Below are 21603 nucleotides of genomic sequence, written 5' to 3'. Positions count from 1 at the left end.
AGGGGGTGAATGTTTAAGGTGGTGGACAGGGTGCTGAGCAAACTAACTGCTTTGTCCTGGATGGTGTCGAGCTTCTTGAGTGTTGTTGGAGCTGCACTCATCCAGGCAAGTGGAGAGTATTCCATCACACGCCCCACTTGTGCCTTGTAGGAGGTGAGTCACTTGCTGCAGAATACTTAGTTTCTGACCTGCTCTTGTAGCCATAGTATTTATGTGGCTGGTCCAGTTAAGTTTCTGGTCAATGGTGACCCCCCCAAGGATATTGATGGTTGGGGAAATTTGCGATGGTAATGCTGTTAAATGTCATGGGGTGATGATTAGACTCTTTCTTGTGGGACATGACCATTACCTGACACTTGTGTGGTGTGAATGTTACTTGCCACTTATCAGCCCAGGCCTAGATGTTGTCCAGATGTTGCTGCATGCAGGCACAGACTGCTTAATTATCTGAGGAATTGTGAATGGAACTGAACTGAACACTCTGCAATCATCAGCGAACATCCTCACTTCTGACCCTATGATGGAGGGAAGGTCATTGATGAAGCAGCTGAAGATGGTTGGGCCTAGGGCACTACCCTGAGGAACACCTGCAGCGATGTCCTGGGGCTGAGATGATCCGTCTCCAACAACCACAACCATCTTCCTTTGTGCTAGATATAACTCTAGCCAGTGGAGAATTTTCCCCCTGATCCCCATTGACTTCAGTTTTACTTGGGCTCCTTGGTGCCACACTTGATCAAATGTTGCCTTGATGTCAAGGGCAATCACTGTCCCCTCACCTCTGGAATTCAGCTCTTGTACCAATGACAGTCAGGATCCAAGCTGCAAGCCCAGTCTGGCAGCTATGTCCTTCAGGACTCAGCCAGCTCAGTCAATGGTGGTAATACCGAGCCACTCTTGGTGATGGACATTGAAGTCCACCACCCAGAGTACATTCTGTGCTTTTGCTACCCTCAGTGCATCTTCCAAATTGTGTTCAATATGGAGGCGTACTGATTCATCAGCTGAGGGAGGGCAGTAGGCGGTCTTCAGCAGGAGGTTTCCTTATCCATGTTGAACTGATGTCATAAGACTTCATAGGGTCTGGAGTCAATGTTGAGGACTCCCAAGGCTGCTCCTCCCGACTGTAGACCACTGTGCTGCCGCCTCTGGTGAGTCTGCCCTGCCAGTGGTTGTGTTGCATGCATTCAGTGGAGGATGCATTGCCAGTGAAACAGTAATATTAATTTTATAAATGTTTTTCAAAATCAGCATTGCTGCTAGAGGTATATGCAATCACGTCTCTGCCGATTCAAATCATAGCAAGAGTTGTCCCTTTTATATGGATGGAGTTCCTCAATGTGATCCACTTTGCTGGGTTCTAACTCCACCCTGTTCACTGGGGTGGGTTCACAACTCGGCCAGCGCCAGTGAGATATGTGCACATGCACTCGCTACAAAGTCGCGTTTGGGGCTCTTGTCATTCTGGCCACAATCATCCCCTGACGTTGGGGAGGTGGCCCCACAGACCGGGAATAACAAAGCTCCATTGGTGGATGACCCCCCCCCCCCCCTCGCAGCCAGTGAAAGTGGAGCCTCCCATGGTACGTCTGCACACCTCTGCGTGCAGTGTGATGTTTTGTCTCTGGAGCTACGTTTCCCCGTGCAGATTGGGAATCAAACCTGTGACTGTGCAGGTGTGTCTGTGCAGCTCTGTTCCACACTGGGCAGCAGTGCATTTCTACCTGCTGAGCCATTTTTTAATTCATTCCTGGGATGTGGGCATCATTGGCAAGGCCAGCATTTATTGCCCGTCCCTAATGGCCCTTGAGAAGGTGGTGGTGAGCTGCCGCCTTGAACCGCTGCAGTCTGTGTGGTGAAGGTACATTGTAAAATGACCCGACCTGGCAGTGGAACATCGGTTTGCACCACTGGCGCTGAAATGAACCGCAATAACCTTGTCAAGCTGAGACCGAGGTGCTTGTGAGTATAGTACAACTGGTGTGCAGGTTAATCTGTTAAAATGTTGTACATTTGGAGTGTGCTAGAGATCCTGAGATTTCTTGAACATGGTTGGCTGTAGATTTCTATCAATTCAATGTCACTGGGATTTCAGTGAAGCGTTATGGTGGGTACAGGAAACTTTGCGATATCCGGGACCGGCGTGATGCCGATCTATGAAAACTTCCGGACAGACCAGCGCTAATGTTGAAGGATACGGAGGTTTTCATCTCCGTATCTGACAACAAATATTGTTGCTTAGCAACAGCTTGTAAACAGTCGGCCCGTACCTTGGAAGCGTCTCTGTAGCTTAGCAACAGCTTTAGAGAGGCTTTCCAGAGACTGACTGTTTTAAAAAAAAATGCTAGGAAAAGAAAAAAAACCTAGGAAAAGGAAAAAAAAAACTAACAAAACGGCTGCTGATTTCTGCCGTTAGATCGAGGTTTCCGGACATACAACCTCCGGATAAACCAAAGTTTCCTGTAGTTGGCTTATTCATCATATGACCTGTGGAAAAACATCTGGCAGTGTTTGGAAACTTGGTTTGTGTCTGGAGAGAGTATTTTGAGCTGGGTAGGATGGAGTGCTGGTGGTGACAGGTCTGTTACTGCTGGTGGAATTGCTGGGAATAATTCAAGTGTTGAATTAAACGTATTTTAAATAATCAAAGTGTTTTGGTTTAAGTGCAAATTTTCGTAGAATGCATTACTGCCAATAGACTGGTGACAACACTGGAATTGGAGCTAATTAGATCAAAAACTGTGTAAAATATTTGGCTCATAAAACTGCCTGTTCAGCCTGTGATATACAGTGAGAGAATCCTGACTGAGATCACTGGAGAGCTTTAAAGGGAATACAAACCAGATTAATAATGTGGGAAATTTGTTAGTGCTGGCAGGACAACACAAAAGAAAGAAAAGACTTGCATTTATATTGCACTTTTTACAACCTTAGAACGTCCCAAAGTGCTTTACAGCCAATAAAGTGCTTTTCAAGTGTAGTCACTGCTGTAATGTAGGAAATGTGGCAGCCAATTTGCTCACACCAAGGTCCCACAAACAGCAATAAGATAATGACCAGATTATCTGTTTTTTAATAATGTTGCTTGTGGTATGGGATTTTGTCCAGGACACCAGGAGAACTCCCCTGCTCCTCTTCAGTAGAGTGCCATGGGATCTTTTACATTCATCTGAGGGCAGGCGAGGCCTCAGTTTAACATTTGATCTGCAAGACGGCACCTCTGACAGTGCAGCACTCCTTCAGTACTGCAATGGAGTGTCCGTACTCAAGTCTCTGGCGTGCGCTTGAACCCATGACCTTCTAAATCTACAGCGAGCGTGCTACCACTGAGCCATGGCTGACACCTAAGGCAGTTGTTAATGCATGTTGTCTTAGTGCATCTGGGACACGGGGCATTCTTGTATTGCAAAACTTGTTAGACTGGGTAAAAATTAGGCAGTTGTTTGAAAACTCCATCCATCTAACGAGCTGCTGCTGAAGTGATTTGTATTACAGGGATAACTTGCACCTGTACCTGATTCTATTACATAGAATTTACAGCACAGAAACGGGCCATTTGGCCCCACAAGCCGCCTCCCACCCCCTTCTAACCCTATTAACTTATCCTAAAGTCACTATCTAATGGATGCTGTTGTTGGGAGCAACAGTGCGTCTTGCTTGCAAATGTTGGACTGGTCACCTGGAAGCAAATTCTCTTTTAAGAGTTCTTCATGGATTGTGTGTGTCTTACTACAACACTGGTGTTCCTACCTTATATCCTGCATGCAAGAGCATGTTACTGATTTCTGTTCATATTTTAAAGCTGGGCAGGGTGGCGAATAACTGTAGCTTATTGGTATTACTGTACATAGACTTTACAGCACAGAAACAGGCCATTCAGCCGAATAGGTCTATGCCGGTGTTCATGCTCCACACAAGCCTCCTTCCATCCTGCATCATCTAACCCCATCAACATATCCTTCTATTCCTTTCTCGTAAACTCGAGGAACAGCACCTCATCTTCCGATTAGGCACTTTGCAGCCTTCCGGACTCGATATCGAGTTCAACAATTTCAGATCATAACCTCGGCCCCTATTACTTTTTTACTTATTTTTTCCACCCCTTTGTTTTGGGTCTTCCTTTCCTCCTCTTTCCCCCCCCCCCCCCCCCCCATTCCTTTTGTTTCTCTCAACCACCTGGCAGCTATCTCTTATCCTGCCAGTACACTTCATACCTAATCTCAGCCTATTACCATCTCGTCTGGTTTCTAATACCTTTTATTGTCTCTTACTTCTTTTGTCCGATCGCAACCCTGCCTTCGATCTATTTTCTTTTCTTTCCAGTTTTGAAGAAGGGTTTCGACCCGAAACGTCAACTCAAATTTCTCTCCATGGATGTTGCCTGACCTGAGTTTTTCCAGCATTTTCTGTTTTTTCGGATTTCCAGCATCTGCAGTATTTTGCTATCGTCCTTTCATAATCTTAACAGCCTCCATCAGGTCACCCTCAGTCTTTTTTCTAGAGAAAAGAGCCCCAGCCTGTTCAATCTTTCCTGTTGGGTATAACCTCTCAGGTCTGGTATCATCTTAGTAAATCTTTTTTTTGCACCTTTTCCTGTGCCTCGATATCCTTTTTACAATATGGAGACCGCAGTACTCCCAAGTGTGGTCGAGCCAAGGTTTTATACATGTTTAACATAGTTTCTCTGCTTTTCAATTCTATCTCTCTAGAAATGAACCCCAGTGTTTGGTTTGCTTTTTTTAAATGGGCTTTTAATGATTTGTGGTTCTGTAACCCCAGATCCTGGTGCTGGGGAATGAGGTGGGCCAGGTCGACCGAGCGTCTGTGGGAGAACACTTGGGTACGAGTGAGCATCATATCATAAGATTTAGATTAGCAATGGAGAGGAGCAAGGAACAATCTAGAGTGGAACTTCTAAATTGGAATAGGGTTAACTTCAATGGGATGCGAAAGGATCTAGCCAGGGTAAAATGGAACCAAAGACTGACGGGAAAAACTTTAATGGAACAATGGGTGATCTTTAAGGAGACGTTCCAAGTACAGGCTAGGTACATTTCAACAAGAGGGAAGGCTAAGGGAACCAAAGCAAGGGCTCCTTGGATGACGAGGGAGATGGAGAAGATGCTGAAACAAAAGAGAGGGTGTGTGATGCATGCTAGGTGAATTCTTCAAAGGAGAACCAGACCAAATACAATAAGTTGAGAGGGGATGTGAAGATGAAAATAAGATTGGCAGAGAGAATATGAGAGTAGAATGGCGGTTAACATAAAAGGGAACCTAAAAATCTTTTACCGGCATGTAAACAGTAAGTGGGTAGTAAGAAGTGGGGTGGGGCCTATTAGAGACAGAGACAAAAAAGGTGATATATGCTTAGAGGTGCAGGGCAAGGCTAGAATACTCAATGAGTACTTTGTATCGGTGGATGCTGACAAAATATCGGTATAGGAAACTTTCGATTTACCGGCACCTAAATAACCGGAAATCTCGGTTAACCGGCAAAATTCAGGAGTAAGTTTTATTACTTGCCTCCCTCGATCTGTTGCTGTGCAAGGGTGTGGCTGAAGCTGTTGCTAAGCTACAGAGACGCTTGGAACTTGTGGCCATTGTTCTGAACCTGTTGCTAAGCAACAGGGTTTGTTGCTTTATACGGAGCTCTCCGCTCCGTATCTTTTACTATAGCTTTCGGTTATCTGGAATTTTTGATGAACCGGCACCACGTCGGTCCCGTTGGTGCCGGATAAAAAAACTTTCCTGTAGTAGTGGAAAAGGTAGAAGCAATGGAAGGGGTGAAAATTGATAGACCGGATGTACTAGAAAGGCTAGGTATGCTTAGAGTGGACAAGTCGCCTGGTCCAGATGGCTTGCATCCCAGGTTGCTAAGGGAACTGGGGGAGGAGGTAGTGGAAGCGCTTGCCATAATTTTCTAATCTTCCCTAGATGCGGGGGAGGTGCCTGAGGATTGGAAAGCGGCAAATGTGACACCATTGTTCAAGAAAGGGTGTAAGGACAATCCGAGTAACTACAGGCCGGTCAGTTTAACATCCGTGGTGGGTAAAGTTTTAGAAACAATAATCAAGGAAAAATTAATGGGCACTTGGAGAGGTTTAAGCTAATTAAGGCAACCCAACACGGATTTGTAAAAGGATTCGTGTTTGACTAATCTAATTGAATTTTTTGATGAAGTAATGGAGGATTGATGAAAGGAATGCAAAGGATGTTGTCTGCATGGATTTTTGGAAGGCATTTGACAAAGTACCACATAAAAGGCTGGTTAACACAATTGAGGCTCATGGAATAGGTGGGTCAGTGGCAGCTTGGCTAGGAATTGGCTTAAGGATAGAAAACAGCGAGTTGTGGTAAATGGCTGTTTTTCAGACTGGAGGATGGTAGACAGTGGTATTCCCTATAACCTGGATATTGGAATACAGAGTAGAATTTCTAAATTTGCCGATGTCACCAAACTTGGGGGGCGTGGCAAACAGTGATGATATCAATTGACTGCAGCAGGACATAGAAAGGCTAGCAGAATGGGCAGACAAGTGGCAGATGGAATTTAATACAGAGAAGTGTGAGGTGATGCATTTTTGCAGAAGGAACAGGGAGAGGCAATATACACTTAATGGCACAGTTTTAAAGAGTGTGCAGGGACAGAGGGACCTGGGAATTAATGTGCACATGTCCCTGAAGGTGGCAGGTCATATTGAGAGGGTGGTTAACAAAGCATATGGGATCTTGGGCTTCATAAATAGCGGTATCGAGTACAGAAGTAGAGAAGTTATGCTGAACCTTTATAAAGCGCTGGTTAGGCCACAACTGGGGGTATTGTTTCCAGCTCTGGTCACCACACTTTAGGAAGGATGTGAAGGCCCTTGAGAGGGTGCAGAGGAGATTTACCAGAATGGTTCCGGGGATGGGGGATCTTGGCTACAAGGAGAGGTTGGAGAAGCTGGATTTGTTTTCATTAGAGCAAAGGACCTTGAGGGATGATTTGATAGAGGTGTACAAGATTATGACGGGTTTGGATAGGCTAGACGGGGAAAGGCTGTTCCCACTAGTTGATGGTGCAAGGACTAGGGGACACAGATGTAAGGTTTTGGGCAAGAGATACAGTGGGGATGTGAGGAAAAACTTTTTTACACAGCGAGTGGTGATGACCTGGAATTCGCTGCCGACAGAAGTGCTGGAAGCGGAGACACTCAATGTTTTCAAGGGGAGACTGGATAGGCACTTGAGGGAAATAAATTTGCAGGGCTACGGGGATAGAGCAGGGGAATGGGACTGACTGGATTGCTCTACAGAGAGGCGGCATAGACTCGATGGGCCGAATGGCCTCCTCCTGTGCTGTTATGACTCTCCCTTTGCTCCTCTACCCCATTTAGACACTTCTTTTCCAAGGAGTATGCGGCTTCCTTATTCTTCCTACCAAAATGTACCACCTCACACCTGTGTGAGATGGGAAGCACTTATTATGATTCTCTTGAATGAGAAGTCAGCAGTTTGCACCTGCCTGGATGCTGGTCCAGACACCGTCAAATAAGAGCATAAGAATTAGGAGCAGGTGTGGGTCATATGGGCCCTCGATCCTGCTCTACCATTCAACAAGATTATGGCTGATCTTCCACCTCAAATGGCCTTTAACAGTTGCATTCATAAGTGGGGAAGAGGAGGGTTGGGTCTGTCTGCTAACAGCTTGCAGACTGTACATGCTCTGTCTAAGGTGTTATCGCAGGACTTGTTAATTCTACTTGGGGGATGATTTCAGTCTTATATCATGATTTAACACGGCCCTTCTTTACTTAAAAGTTGCACTTGGAAACTTAGCACACTTCTACCATAGTGAGGAGCGCTGCTGGCTCTTTCATAAGAACATAAGAAGCAGGAGCAGGCCATACGGCCCCTCGAGCCTGCTCCACCATTCAATAAGATCATGGCTGATAATTGACCTGAACTCAACTTTCTCGCCTAATCCCCATATTCCTTGATTTCCCTAGAGTCCAAAAATCTCTTTATATCAGCCTTGAAAATTCTCAACGATTTGGCATCCGCAGCCCTTTGGGGTAGAGAAGTCCAAAGATTCACAATCCTCAGTGAAGAAATTCCTCCTCATCTCAGTCTGAAATGGCAGACCCCTTATCCTGAGACTGTGCCCCCTAGTGCTAGACACTCTAACCAGGGGAAACAACCTCTCAGTATCTACCTTGTCAATCCCCCTCAGAATCTTATGTTTCAATAAGATCACCTCTCATTCTTCTAAATTCCAGGGAGTATAGGCCCAATCTCTCCTCGTAGGACAACGCTCTCCTCCCAGGAATCAATCTAGTGAACCTTCGTTGCACCGCAAGTATATCCTCCTTCAGATAAGGAAACTAAAACTGTGCATAATACTCCAGGTGTGGTCTTGCCAAAGCCCTGTACAATTGTAGTAAGACTTCCTTATTCTTGGCCTTTATTGCAAGGGGGTTGGAGTACAACATGCCATTTGCCTTCCTAATTGCTTGCCTAACCTGCATGCTAACTGTTTCCTGTACGAGGACACCAAAATCTCTCTGAACACCAACATTTAATAGCTGCTTGCCATTTAAAAAATATTCTGTTTTTCTATTCTTCCTACCAAAATGAATAACCTCACACTTCTCCACATTATACTATATCTTCCACTTTTTATTGCTCACTCACTTAACCTGTCTATATCCCTTTGCAGGCTCTTTGCGTCCTCCTCTCCGCTTACTTCCCCACCTAGCTTTGTATCGTCAGCAACGTTGGATACCTTACACTTAGGCCCCGATTTTCGGCTTGTGTGGGAAATGGTCGGGTTTCCCCGAATGTGGGGTTTCTGACGCACATAAAAAAGTATCAACCAGCTCCACGCAATTTTCCCTCAAGTGGCCAATTAATTCCCAGCATGTGGGAAGCCTTGCTAATTGTCCAATTCGAGTCAGAAATCCCCACAGTATGATGTCATCATTCGTGGTGCTTTCAAAGTGTCTAGCAAGCTTCTGCACCTCTGCAGGCTTCTTAGCCACTCTTGCACAATGGCAGAGGAGCCTGCACCAGCTGCTGCCAGCGGCAGAGGCCGAGCTGCCTTCAAATTCGACGAGGCTTCACTGCAGACATTATTGGATGGGGTTAGGGCCCACAGGGAGGTCCTCTTCCCTAGGTCAGGGAGGAAGAGGCCTCCCACTGAGACCAATGCTGCATGGATGCAGGTGCCAGCAGATGCCAACTCGCTGGGAGTCACCAGAAGAACCTTGGTATTACATCTCTAATTCCTTCCTTAACTCCCCCACAGTTCCATCCAGAGCCCCCGTCCTCACTGTGGAGGAGGAAGAGGCTGTGCAGCCAGACTCCTCAGAGGAAGCTCCAACCTCTGAGGGCGCAGCGTCAGCAGAAGTAAGCGCACCCAGCACCAGCGCAGACACACTCACCTCGGGGGGGATCTTCGGGACATAGAGTAGTGTTGTCACCTGGTGTTTCACAGCTCACAAGTGAGCCTCAGCAGATTCTGGAGACAGGGACAGCAGTGGAGAGTCCTCGTCGGAGGGCGCAGGACTCTGCCAGCTCAGCTCAGCTGCGCTGCATGTCGACCCTCTGCCTCTGGGTCCATCCGCAAGAGAAGAGGTGATGGATCTCCATGCACAGATGCAGAAGTCTCTGGCAGGTTTTGTCTCCAGAGTCGCTGCGAGTGTGGAGCGAATGGAGGAGTCCATAGCGACCATGAGCAGAGCCTTTGTGGCGTCATTGGCGCATGAACGCATCACCATGGAAAGGTTGGCAACCTCCATGGAGGAGATAACTCGCCAGGGTACGGAAAACATGGTGAGTGCTCATAAGAGAATGACATCTCTTGAGGAGCGTTGGCCATCTGTTGAACAGAGAAACCAGACCTTCATGGAAGTCCTTCTGAGTAGGACTGCCAGTGCAGATACGGGTCCCCATGGCCCCCTAAAGCGCAGCAAGGTGCTCTCAAGCCACTTCCAAGCGCTGGCCCCTTGTGGCCTGTGCAGCTTCAGGTGAGTGAGCAGCAGCATGGTGCTCCTGTTGCTGATCCTGCTGTTCCTGGTTCTGCTGCTGCCGCCTCTGCTGCTGGAGATCCTCTAATGGCAAGAAGGGAAGGAAAAAAAGGCGTCCCATGCTTCTCGTAGATGCCTCCCGCTGAGGAAGCGCTGAGTGAGGGTGGCGAGAGAGGCTTCCCAGGAGATCGCATTGGAGAAGTATGTGAGGCTCCAACCTTCCACAGCTGTGCCCAAGCCTTGAAGTAGCCCCAAACCTGCAACAACAAGGTCCTTCAACATACAAGTGCTGTCCCTTTAAATCGCAGCTTCTCCGATTGACCTGCAGCTGACAGCAAGCAAGCCGGCAAGCTTCACGCCAGGTCTCAGCAGCGGGGTTCCCCGCAGGCGGGTTTGATGTGGGGAAAGCCCCAAAGTTGCAACGGCCCCGGAAAATCTACCTCAACAAGCTCATAATTGCTTATTAGTGCTCCGACGACCAGTCCCGCCAGCGGCGGCCGGGACTGAAGCAAGTCGCGGGGAAACGGCGGTCCGAAAGTCAGATGGGGCGGCGAATCAGGCGTGTGGGGTCCCGACCCGCTTTCTCGCCGATTTTCGGCCCCCGGCCGCATGAAAAGCCGCCCGACGGCGGCCAGAAAATTGACCCCTTAGTCCCTTCATCTAAGTCATTAATATGGTTTGTAAATGAGCTGAGGCCCAAGCACTGATCCTTATGGCACCCCACTGGTAACAGCCTGTCAACCTGAAAATGACCTGTTTATCCTTGCTCTCTCTTCTGTCTGTTAACCAATCCTCCATCCATGCTAATATATTATCCCCAATCACATGAGCCCTTATCTTGGGTAACAATCTTTTATGTGGCACCTTAGTGAATGCCTTTTGGAAATCCAAATATACAACATCCACTGGTTCCCCTTTATCTACAGTGCTAGTTCCATCCTCAAAAAAAAAACTCTCATAAATTTGTCAAACACTATTTCCCTTTCATAAAACCATGTTGACCCTGCAGTATGATTTTCTAACTGCCCTGTTACCACTTCCTTAATGATGGATTCCAGCATTTTCCTGATGACTGATGTCATGCTAACTGGCCTGTAGTTCCCTGTTTTTTCTCTCTCCCTCCTTTCTTGAATAGTAAGGACACATTTCCTACCTTCCAATCCACTGGGACCATTCTAGAATCTAGGGAATTTCGGAAGATCACAACCAATGCATCCACTATCTCTGCAGCCACCTCTTTTAGAACCCTAGAATGTAGGCCATCAGGTCCAGGGGATTTGTTGGCTTTTAATTCTCGAGTACTTTTCTCTCTTGATATTAATTACTTTAAGTACTTCACTCTCATTAGCCCCTTGGTTCCCCACTATTTTTGGTGTGCTTTTTGTGTCTTCTACTGTGAAGACAGATTCAAAATATTTGTTTAAAGTCTCTGCCACTTCCTTATTCCCCATTATAATTTCTCCTGTCTCAGCCTTGGGAGGGCTAGACCACTACATGTATATGTAGATTGTAGTTTATGAAATAATTGTTTGCAGCTAGTTTCACGAGGTTAAAAGGAAAGTGAATGTTGGGCAGCATTGTTCGGACAGGTAAGTACAAAGCTCAAAACACAATACTTGTCCTGTACGAAGCTTTGGAATCGATGCAACTAAAATGCTGTCCAATTTGGGTGGGGTGAATTGTTGAATGTAGGCTGCATGGGATCGGCAGGATGGACCAGTTGGATTTTCCAGTTCACCTTGCATGTCTGTATTATATGTAATATTTTTATTTTTTGAAACCTTTTGTTCTACATTTGTTATAGTGCCTGTCGATGGAGAAACTCTTGAAAGCCAGTGAGACACACTGAGCACGCACCACTAAATCGCCAGGGGCACAGAGCAGTCAAATTTTATTTTTAAATGAGGGGGGAGATTTATCTGTTATTGCTTTCCAGCTGTGACTGGAAACCCCACAGTGAAATCTGGCAGGAACTGACTGAAGGTGTAAACCAGATGATGCCATGCATGGGGAGAATATGCATTCAAATGCACCTTCAATTTAAAGGGCCAGCTGATGTGAATGAGAATTTGGCGATTGATTAAATATAAACTGGCCTGGCTTAGAGGGGGAAAAGAGCCATAAATCTGAAACTAAAACAGCAAATCCATCAGCAGCTGTTAAAGAAAGAAGACAGATTGATGTTTCAGGTCTGGAAACTGAAGGATTGGCAAGTATTTTAGTAGGGTTTTGGGGGAAAATAATGGGTGGTGGGGGGGGCAAGAACTCCTGTGAGAGAAGAGGTTAAACAACCTACAAACTGCTTATTAGCAAAATAATTGAAGTTGGTTTGGTTCAGAGTTTGTATTGTGGGTCACAACCTTTATTTAATTCCCTGCAGTGCTAGTGTTTTACAGGCTAATGTACAGTCAAGAGGCAAAGTCTTTGTTCAAATTGAAAATGGTGCCTGCCTCTCCAGCCCCCCTTCCCCAGTGATGCTGCTTCTTGCTGATAAATTCAGTTCAAAGTAGGTGGTTGAAAAATGAAACCAGGTCTTTTTTTCCCATCAACTTTCCTGCTGGAACATTTGGCAGCAGCTCTTACCCAAATAGCTGCTATCAGTGTGTGGACCTGGACAGTGAGAGGCAGCAGGGTATTCAAATACGGTGGGAAGAGGGTGGAATCAGTCGAGCCTGATCCCGACATCGAGACCGGCACATTCCAGAAGGGCCCACTAGGTAGTGAGCAGGCGCTCGGCTGACTTTTTTCCCCTCCCACCAACTGAGCCCAGGGACGTTGAGGTGAATTGTAGTGACTCAGCTGAAATCAGCGAAACCAGTGGAGACCAGGGATTGAAACTGGAATCCTTCATGTCAACGTGGCTTGGTATCACGCCACAGGCTGCATTTACCCACAAAACCAGCGGGCAGCGACGGAGAGCAACAATGATCTTAAAAGGAATTCAGTGCATATGTTTCATAGTGGGTTGCTATGTAACGCCCTGACCAGTGGTGTTTATTACTGGACTGCCTATTATTTGATGTGCTTTTCTCAAATGTTCTTGTGTTTACAGCCCAAGGATTGGACCACATAGCGGAGAACATCCTGTCATACCTGGATGCCAAGTCACTGTGCGCCGCTGAGGTGGTGTGTAAAGAATGGCAGCGGGTGATTGGCGAGGGGATGCTGTGGAAAAAGCTGATTGAGCGGATGGTGCGCACGGACCCGCTGTGGAGAGGGCTTGCAGAGAGGAGGGGATGGTGAGTTACATATATTGCATGGTGAATTATTTTGCAGTGCATCAAATTAACCCACTCCTGAGTCACAAAAGGAGTGCCTACCCTTTCTATAAAAGGAAACTCCGTGTAATTGTCTTAGATATGAGTCTGAGAATTTCAGGCCATAATCTAAATTCTGGTGTAGGGTACAGCTGGCTGTCTATTTTTGTAAGCTCTAGAATTCCCTCTCTAAACCTCTCCATTTCCTTCCCCCCTCCTTTAAGACCCTCCTTCAAGCCCAGCTCTTTGACCGAGCTTTTGATCCTATTAACTCGTCCTTTGGCTCATCATCCATTTTTTCATTGTTTCTTGTGAAACACTTAGGAAGGTTTATGCCAAAATGGCTATATAAATGCAAGTTGCTTTGCATCTGAACCTTTTGAATTAAACTTCTGCTTTTAAGTCACCCATAATCCATGTCCCAGGTGACGAGGAGATGTATGGGTCTCGGTATGTTCTATACACTGTACTCTATCTCCTAGGACCAGGTTCGAAACTGGGCCACAGATTAATTCTTCTCTAGTTGCCCCCATCACAACTCTCTTTCCACCCCCACCCCCCAATTAACCCATGGCACTGATGTCAATCTAGTTGCCCTATGATCATTCCAGCTGAGAGTAACTAACCCAGCACAGACTCTGGGGACTAGGTGTGGTTCATGGATCGAACCAATGAATTGGTTTGTACCCTGTTGGCTCAGAATATGTAATCTGCTTGTTCCCTTTACAGAGACTGCCATGTTTAAGAGGGCACTTGTATAGTACTGCCCAGAAGAACAAATTAAGGGTGTTTTCCTTCCGTAAGAATGCAGCTGAAATTTGAAAAGATTGTGTGTAAGTAAAGATGAGGTGTTGCTTGGGAGGGGAGCACGATACATAGGAATGTAATGTTAGAAGCAACCTATGTCTGCCTCCCCATCAGTGATGTCATGGAGCAGCATAGTGACAAAGATCAGACTTGGGGGATCACCATGGAGGTGAAAGATTTGAATAAGCAATTCAGTATTTTTGTAAATAGTTTATCTTCTGTTGCATTGCTCTTTTTTTTTATTTTAAAAAAAGCACTTTTTGGAATTGCGCATGCCCCATCAGCTGACACCTTTGTTGGGGCTTGCTCCTAAATTGAGTTCTGGATTGGCCCGGGTTCAACCCAAACCTTCAACTTACAGTTACAGCGTTTAGATAGTTACATTATTTCCACTTGCTTAAATTCTCGGTTTTTTATGTGGAACAGTAATGCTTGCCATTTGTGTTCTTTGTGCGTTGTGATTGGTCTGATTTCATTGGTGCTTGCTAGCCATGTAACTAGCACCACATTGTAAGCACAGCCCAATGAGAAAGCAATTTAAAATGCTACAATCATACATTTGTATAGTTGCATATAATGGTGATTGGTGAATACTTCCAATAAAAAGTGCTCCCTGTAGATTTCCCTTACATTTTTGAGGTTTTTGCCCCTCTCCTTCAGCTGTTAATTTAGTTCAACATGCCAGTAAAAAAACAATTGGTAACCAGGGTAGGACCCGTGACGCAGTGAAGTGACACTGAATGATATCAGCAAGTGTTTCCAAGCGGCTTAAAATACTTAAGGTACTGCCAGCTCTCCAGTGACATCAACATGTAATTTCACTTCCTCTGGTGACGGTGAGTAGGGTGTGCGTGACTCTAGCTGTGGGGAAGGCACAAGAACCCCTGTATGCCACAAAAGCTTGAGAGCTACATTGCCAATATGATTGGTGCAATTACCTACTCCAGTACAACTCGAGACTCCAAATTCCTCCCTTTCGCTATTAACCAAGCAAATGGTCTGTAACAAGAAAAATGTAGATGTTGGCTCGCGTTGATGTTAAATGTGCTTTTACCATTATTTATACATGTCTGTGTCCTTTCTTCTTAGGGAACAGTACCTGTTTAAAAATAGGCCTGCTGATGGTCCGCCAAATTCATTTTACAGAGGATTATACCCAAAGATTATCCAGGATATAGAGGTACAGTTTAACTAAACTCAGGATCACACAAAAACAGTTGCGATGCCCTCAGTTATTAACAGATTGAACTTGCGATGGGCTGCTGAATTTTGGTTTACAATCCCCCTTTGCCTGTTTTGTTACTAATGCATCCTTAGGTGTTCCTGTTCATTGTACAAACGCCATCCAATGGCACTCCTGTGTATAGTGTGTAATATTACAGTTTACTGGTACAGTCAGGTGCAGTTTCTGGGACACTACTTTCTGTGCTTGGCTAGAAAGTATTAAAATATCCAAACACCAACTGATTCCAGTATTGTGCTGTCAACTGATTCCAGTGTTGTGCTGTTAACTGATAATTCAGCATCAGATTAAGGTATAGCTTTCCCTGAACGCCAGTGCTAATTACCTGATGCAAGTAAATAGTTCAACATTTAATGATGCAAAAATCCTGTTGAGGTAACAAGGAGTAAAATACTAGGTCAAGATGCTCTCTGGTCAACCCCTGGTCGATGGAAATTGTAGGGGTTGTTGGTTGGGTGGTCGGTTTGGCCCCGGGCCTGACCCAGTGGACGTTTTCGAGGCGTCCCCACACTCCCACTTAGTTCTGACGCTGGGATCCTACCAGGCAGCTGATGCGCAGAATAACAAGCTCGAGACAGACAAGCAGGTGAAAGGTTAAAATAATAACGGTTTTATTGAGAGAAAAATAAAACAAAACAAGCAAGCAGAGAAATTAATTGGTTCAACGATACTAAACCAAGGCTACAGTTCTATACACTTTAAAAAGAAAAAAAAAGGAATACTATATATTCAAAACAGAGGGCACGCGAGTGCGGGAAGGAGTACGACACATCGAGGGGTATCACACATTAACACTCCCCTTAGCCTTATCCCCACCTCCTACACTATCCCTAACCTAGGTCGAACTAAAGGGGGGTCAGACTCTCATGCTCACCCAACGCATTGGAACAAAGGCCTTTAGGTTGTCCTGGGACTGCAGCTTTAGTTGGTCTGGCCTGGTAAACTTCAGTGTGCACTGGCCACACACTCTCCCGTCAGTCAGGTAGTGGATCTTCCTCCTTGGCTGGGCGAAAAGGCTTCCCTCCTGGGTCGGGCTGCGCCGTTTAGCGAGGCCCGCTCTGGGCTCCGGTCCGTACCGGGATGGTGCACTCCGTCCCGTGTCTTCCTGGTTCCACTCTGAATCCCTGCCTGAGGTGGTGGGCACGGGGAGGGGGGGTGGGGGGGGAACAGTCAGGTTTAAATCGGGAGGCAGTACGGACCGGGAGCTTCGCCTGCTTACCAAAGCATGGGCCTGCTGCGCATAGCCTTCCCCGTCTTGGAGACTGCTTCTCCCAGTAGAGTCCTTGAAGTTTCCCTTTTGCAGCGAAGTCCCAGGATGAAATCGAAGTGAAGTGTAGAAGCTGTCTCTCCTGAAGTGTGTTCCAAGTCGAAGTGTCTCGAACTGCCCTTTCTGTCTGCTTACTAAAAACAGTTATACTCTCTCGATCTGCCTTGCCTCCCCCAGATCGAGAGGTGTCCCAGGTTACTTCGTTAACTGTAAATGGCTGCAAAACGGCCGATTTCCCACTAACGGCCTTATCACCGGCCCTCATTGTGTTTGGTTTCAGTCACACAATGGTGTCTCTGGTGCCTAGTCCTCTAAAACGGCTTCTGATATGATTGGATCTGTTAGGATGGGCCCGATGATGGTTTTAACTAGCTTAACCCTGATTGCAGTGCAACCAGGTTCATTGTTCTTACCGGCCTACTGGCGACTTGCTATTACATATTCAATTCCATGTCTGGCCTGGAATCCACATAGGGACTGTGGAATTCCAGGCCCTGTCTCCAGTCTTGTTGCTAGGGAGAAAAATGACTCGCTTCCAGCAGCTTTCTGGTCACGTGTCCTAGAACTCCATTTTGTACATTTAAAAAGTGGCCAACTTTGTTTGATTCGGAAAGCAGGCGAGGTGGGGGAATTTTGCAAACTCCCTACAAAATACACAGCAGGTGAGTCAGCATCTTGAGCGAGAAAGGACAAGTAACATTTCGGGTGTCGACCCTCCATCTGGACTAGTCTGTGCTGTGTTCGATGATCTCATCTGGAGCAGCAGTCAAGGTCCTACAGTTGGCCTCAGCAACCCTTTAGGTGCGATACAGGAAAATCGACCAACGTCGTGCCCTGATTGCCATCCAATGACTCCTGTTGGCGAGTGACACGTTGTGTGCATGTTGGGTGGGGATGAATTGGGCTCAGCTGTGACTTACATTCCTTTGTGACCGAGTAGCCTGATCACACATGAGCAATGAGCACTTGCAAGAAGTAGTAGAGGCTCTGGGTCACTTCGTCAGATATGTTGTAATTCAGTATGAATCGGCACTTTCAAGAGGGAAGAGCGATCACATTGATATAGCACCTTATCGGGCCTCTAAAATGCCCCAAAGCACTTCACGTACACCAAACTATTTTAGAGTGCAGTGATTTGGTTATGTAGGCAAATGCCTCTGCCAGTTTGCACACAGGAAGATCCCACAAACGACAATGAGATGACAACCAATTAATCTGTTTTTAGGATGTAATACTAGTTGGATGAATGTCAGCCAGGCTGCCTGGAGAACGCCCTGCTCTTCGAATAGTGCCATGGGATTTTTAACATCCATTTGCACCACAGGAACAAGCAGATACGGCTTGGTTTAATGTTTCATCTAAAGGGGGCAGTGGCGGGTAGGGTAGGCGAAGAAACTGAAGGTGTATGGTTAACTCTACGAAGAAGTCCAGCTGGTTTGGTCAGCCAGTTTGTATAAATAATGTTGGATTTGACTGTACTTGTGGCTTAAATGATTCCAAGGAGCAATTTAACAATTTTCCTTTTTTATTTAAAAAAAAAAAAAGTCCCTTCCTTTTGAGAAGTTGACTCTATTTTGGCCCAGAGCTTCCACTGTATTGTGCCCCATGATGATTGGTTAAAGCTAATGTTGCATTAAGTCAAAAACACCTTTCACCATGTGGTAAAATATTTGGATTTTGCAAGCCAGAAATGAAAAATATTTTTGATTAAAATGTGACACCTTCTGTTTATATATTTTCCTTTTACAAAAACCTGCTGAAAATCTCCCTGGAGGGAGAAAAGGAAATCCTTTCATGATGTAATGTAATCTTTGCAAAGCATTTACAGATCTGTTCTCAACAAAGTTCCCAAAGGTTTCATTTTTGGCTAAATTTCCGTGGCCTTGACATTCTTCCTAAAGTAGAAGTAGGACACCTGAAACTGGACACACTATGCTAACTGTGGCCTACCTGATTTGGGGTATTTTCTAACTGTTCCTCATAACCCAGTTCTCAACACTAGGGACCAACCTCGCCACCCTTCACTGTGCCGCCTCCAGGGTTTGGACGTTTCCCTTGTGCCTACCTGACCAGAACTGGACGCAATATCCAACCTGATCAGAACTTTATACAGCTTCAGCGCCATGGCCTTGGACTGAAGCTCTATTGACTGGGTAGTATTGCTCAGCGATCTACTTCATTGGTGCCCTGCAGTGACTGGACATCACCAGTGTGGAGTCTATGATCACTTCCAGATCTCTCTCGGCTTTTCCCTAGCCACTTTAACACCATTCATTACATAAATATGCCTCCCTCATTTCCCCCCCCCCCCCCCATTTTTCTACCAATCTATAAAATCTTGCACTTAATCTTTGTGCATTTCATTTACCACAGTTCTGCCCACTTGCTAATATTGTCTAGCTACTTCTGTAACTCCACAGCTTCCCAGTTTTGCTGTCACTAGCCCAAATTTAGAATTATCTGCAAATTTGACAACCTTTCATTCTGTTTCTGAATCTAAGCCATTCTCCAGCTCTGGGACACTCCACTCAGTACATCTCCCCAGCACTGATCTCTGGGACACTCCACTCAGTACATCGCCGAGCACCGATCTCTGGGTCACTCCACTCAGTACATCACCAAGCACGATCTCTGGGTCACTCCACTCAGTACATTGCCGAGCACCGATCTCTGGGACACTCCACTCAGTACATCACCCAGCACTGATCTCTGGGAACCTCCACTCAGTACATCGCCGAGCACGGATCTCTGGGACACTCCACTCAGTACATCACCCAGCACTGATCTCTGGGAACCTCCACTCAGTACATCGCCGAGCACCGATCTCTGGGTCACTCCACTCAGTACATCGCCGAGCACCGATCTCTGGGACACCCCACTCAGTACATCGCCGAGCACCGATCTCTGGGACACCCCACTCAGTACATCGCCGAGCACCGATCTCTGGGTCACTCCACTCAGTACATCGCCGAGCACCGATCTCTGGGTCACTCCACTCAGTACATCGCCGAGCACGGATCTCTGGGTCACTCCACTCAGTACATCGCCGAGCACCGATCTCTGGGAACCTCCACTCAGTACATCGCCGAGCACCGATCTCTGGGACACTCCACTCAGTACATCGCCGAGCACCGATCTCTGGGACACTCCACTCAGTACATCGCCGAGCACGGATCTCTGGGTCACTCCACTCAGTACATCGCCGAGCACCGATCTCTGGGAACCTCCACTCAGTACATCGCCGAGCACCGATCTCTGGGACACTCCACTCAGTACATCGCCGAGCACCGATCTCTGGGACACTCCACTCAGTACATCGCCGAGCACCGATCTCTGGGTCACTCCACTCAGTACATCGCCGAGCACCGATCTCTGGGACACCCCACTCAGTACATCTCCCCAGCACCGATCTCTGGGACACTCCACTCAGTACATCGCCGAGCACCGATCTCTGGGACACTCCACTCAGTACATCGCCGAGCACTGATCTCTGGGACACTCCACTCAGTACATCTCCCCAGCACTGATCTCTGGGTCACTCCACTCAGTACATCACCAAGCACCGATCTCTGGGACACCCCACTCAGTACATCGCCGAGCACTGATCTCTGGGTCACTCCACTCAGTACATCACCGAGCACCGATCTCTGGGACACCCCACTCAGTACATCGCCGAGCACCGATCTCTGGGTCACTCCACTCAGTACATCGCCGAGCACCGATCTCTGGGACACTCCACTCAGTACATCGCCGAGCACGGATCTCTGGGACACTCCACTCAGTACATCTCCCCAGCACTGATCTCTGGGACACTCCACTCAGTACATCGCCAAGCACCGATCTCTGGGACACTCCACTCAGTACATCACCGAGCACTGATCTCTGGGACACCCCACTCAGTACATCGTCGAGCACCGATCTCTGGGACACTCCACTCAGTACATCTCCCCAGCACTGATCTCTGGGACACTCCACTCAGTACATCGCCGAGCACCGATCTCTGGGACACTCCACTCAGTACATCGCTGAGCACCGATCTCTGGGACACTCCACTCAGTACATCGCTGAGCACCGATCCCTGGGACACTCCACTCAGTACATCGCCGAGCACCGATCCCTGGGACACTCCACTCAGTACATCGCCGAGCACCGATCCCTGGGACACTCCACTCAGTACATCGCCGAGCACCGATCTCTGGGTCACTCCACTCAGTACATCTCCCCAGCACTGATCTCTGGGACACTCCACTCAGTACATCTCCCCAGCACTGATCTCTGGGACACTCCACTCAGTACATCGCCGAGCACCGATCTCTGGGACACTCCACTCAGTACATCGCCGAGCACCGATCTCTGGGTCACTCCACTCAGTACATCACCAAGCACCGATCTCTGGGTCACTCCACTCAGTACATCTCCCCAGCACTGATCTCTGGGACACTCCACTCAGTACATCGCCGAGCACCGATCTCTGGGACACTCCACTCAGTACATCGCCGAGCACCGATCTCTGGGACACTCCACTCAGCACATCTCCCCAGCACTGATCCCTGGGACACTCCACTCAGCACATCTCCCCAGCACTGATCCCTGGGACACTCCACTTAGTACATCGCCGAGCACCGATCTCTGGGTCACTCCACTCAGTACATCGCCGAGCACCGATCCCTGGGACACTCCACTCAGTACATCGCCGAGCACCGATCTCTGGGACACTCCACTCAGTACATCTCCCCAGCACTGATCTCTGGGACACTCCACTCAGTACATCGCCGAGCACCGATCTCTGGGACACTCCACTCAGTACATCTCCCCAGCACTGATCTCTGGGTCACTCCACTCAGTACATCGCCGAGCACTGATCTCTGGGACACTCCACTCAGTACATCGCCGAGCACCGATCTCTGGGACACTCCACTCAGCACATCTCCCCAGCACTGATCCCTGGGACACTCCACTCAGCACATCTCCCCAGCACTGATCCCTGGGACACTCCACTTAGTACATCGCCGAGCACCG

The 21603-nt window shown here is 47.3% G+C and overlaps 1 protein-coding gene across 1 annotated transcript in view; it reads left to right on the top strand.

Moving 5' to 3' along the window:
• Nucleotides 1-21603, top strand: part of LOC147113754 (F-box/WD repeat-containing protein 11-like) — a 180209-nt gene that overhangs the window by 109464 nt on the left and 49142 nt on the right. Inside the window, 2 exon segments of the mRNA XM_085995066.1 lie at nt 13063-13249; nt 15164-15254. Coding sequence (XP_085851192.1) covers nt 13063-13249; nt 15164-15254 — 278 coding nt within the window.

Source organism: Somniosus microcephalus, chromosome 8 (assembly GCF_052327205.1).
Source record: "Somniosus microcephalus isolate GS21.2 chromosome 8, FLI_Smic_1.0, whole genome shotgun sequence".
In the NCBI taxonomy this organism is placed as follows: Eukaryota; Metazoa; Chordata; class Chondrichthyes; order Squaliformes; family Somniosidae; genus Somniosus; species Somniosus microcephalus.
The sequence above is the reverse complement of the archived record's forward strand: the minus strand, read 5'-3'. Positions and strand labels throughout refer to the sequence as shown.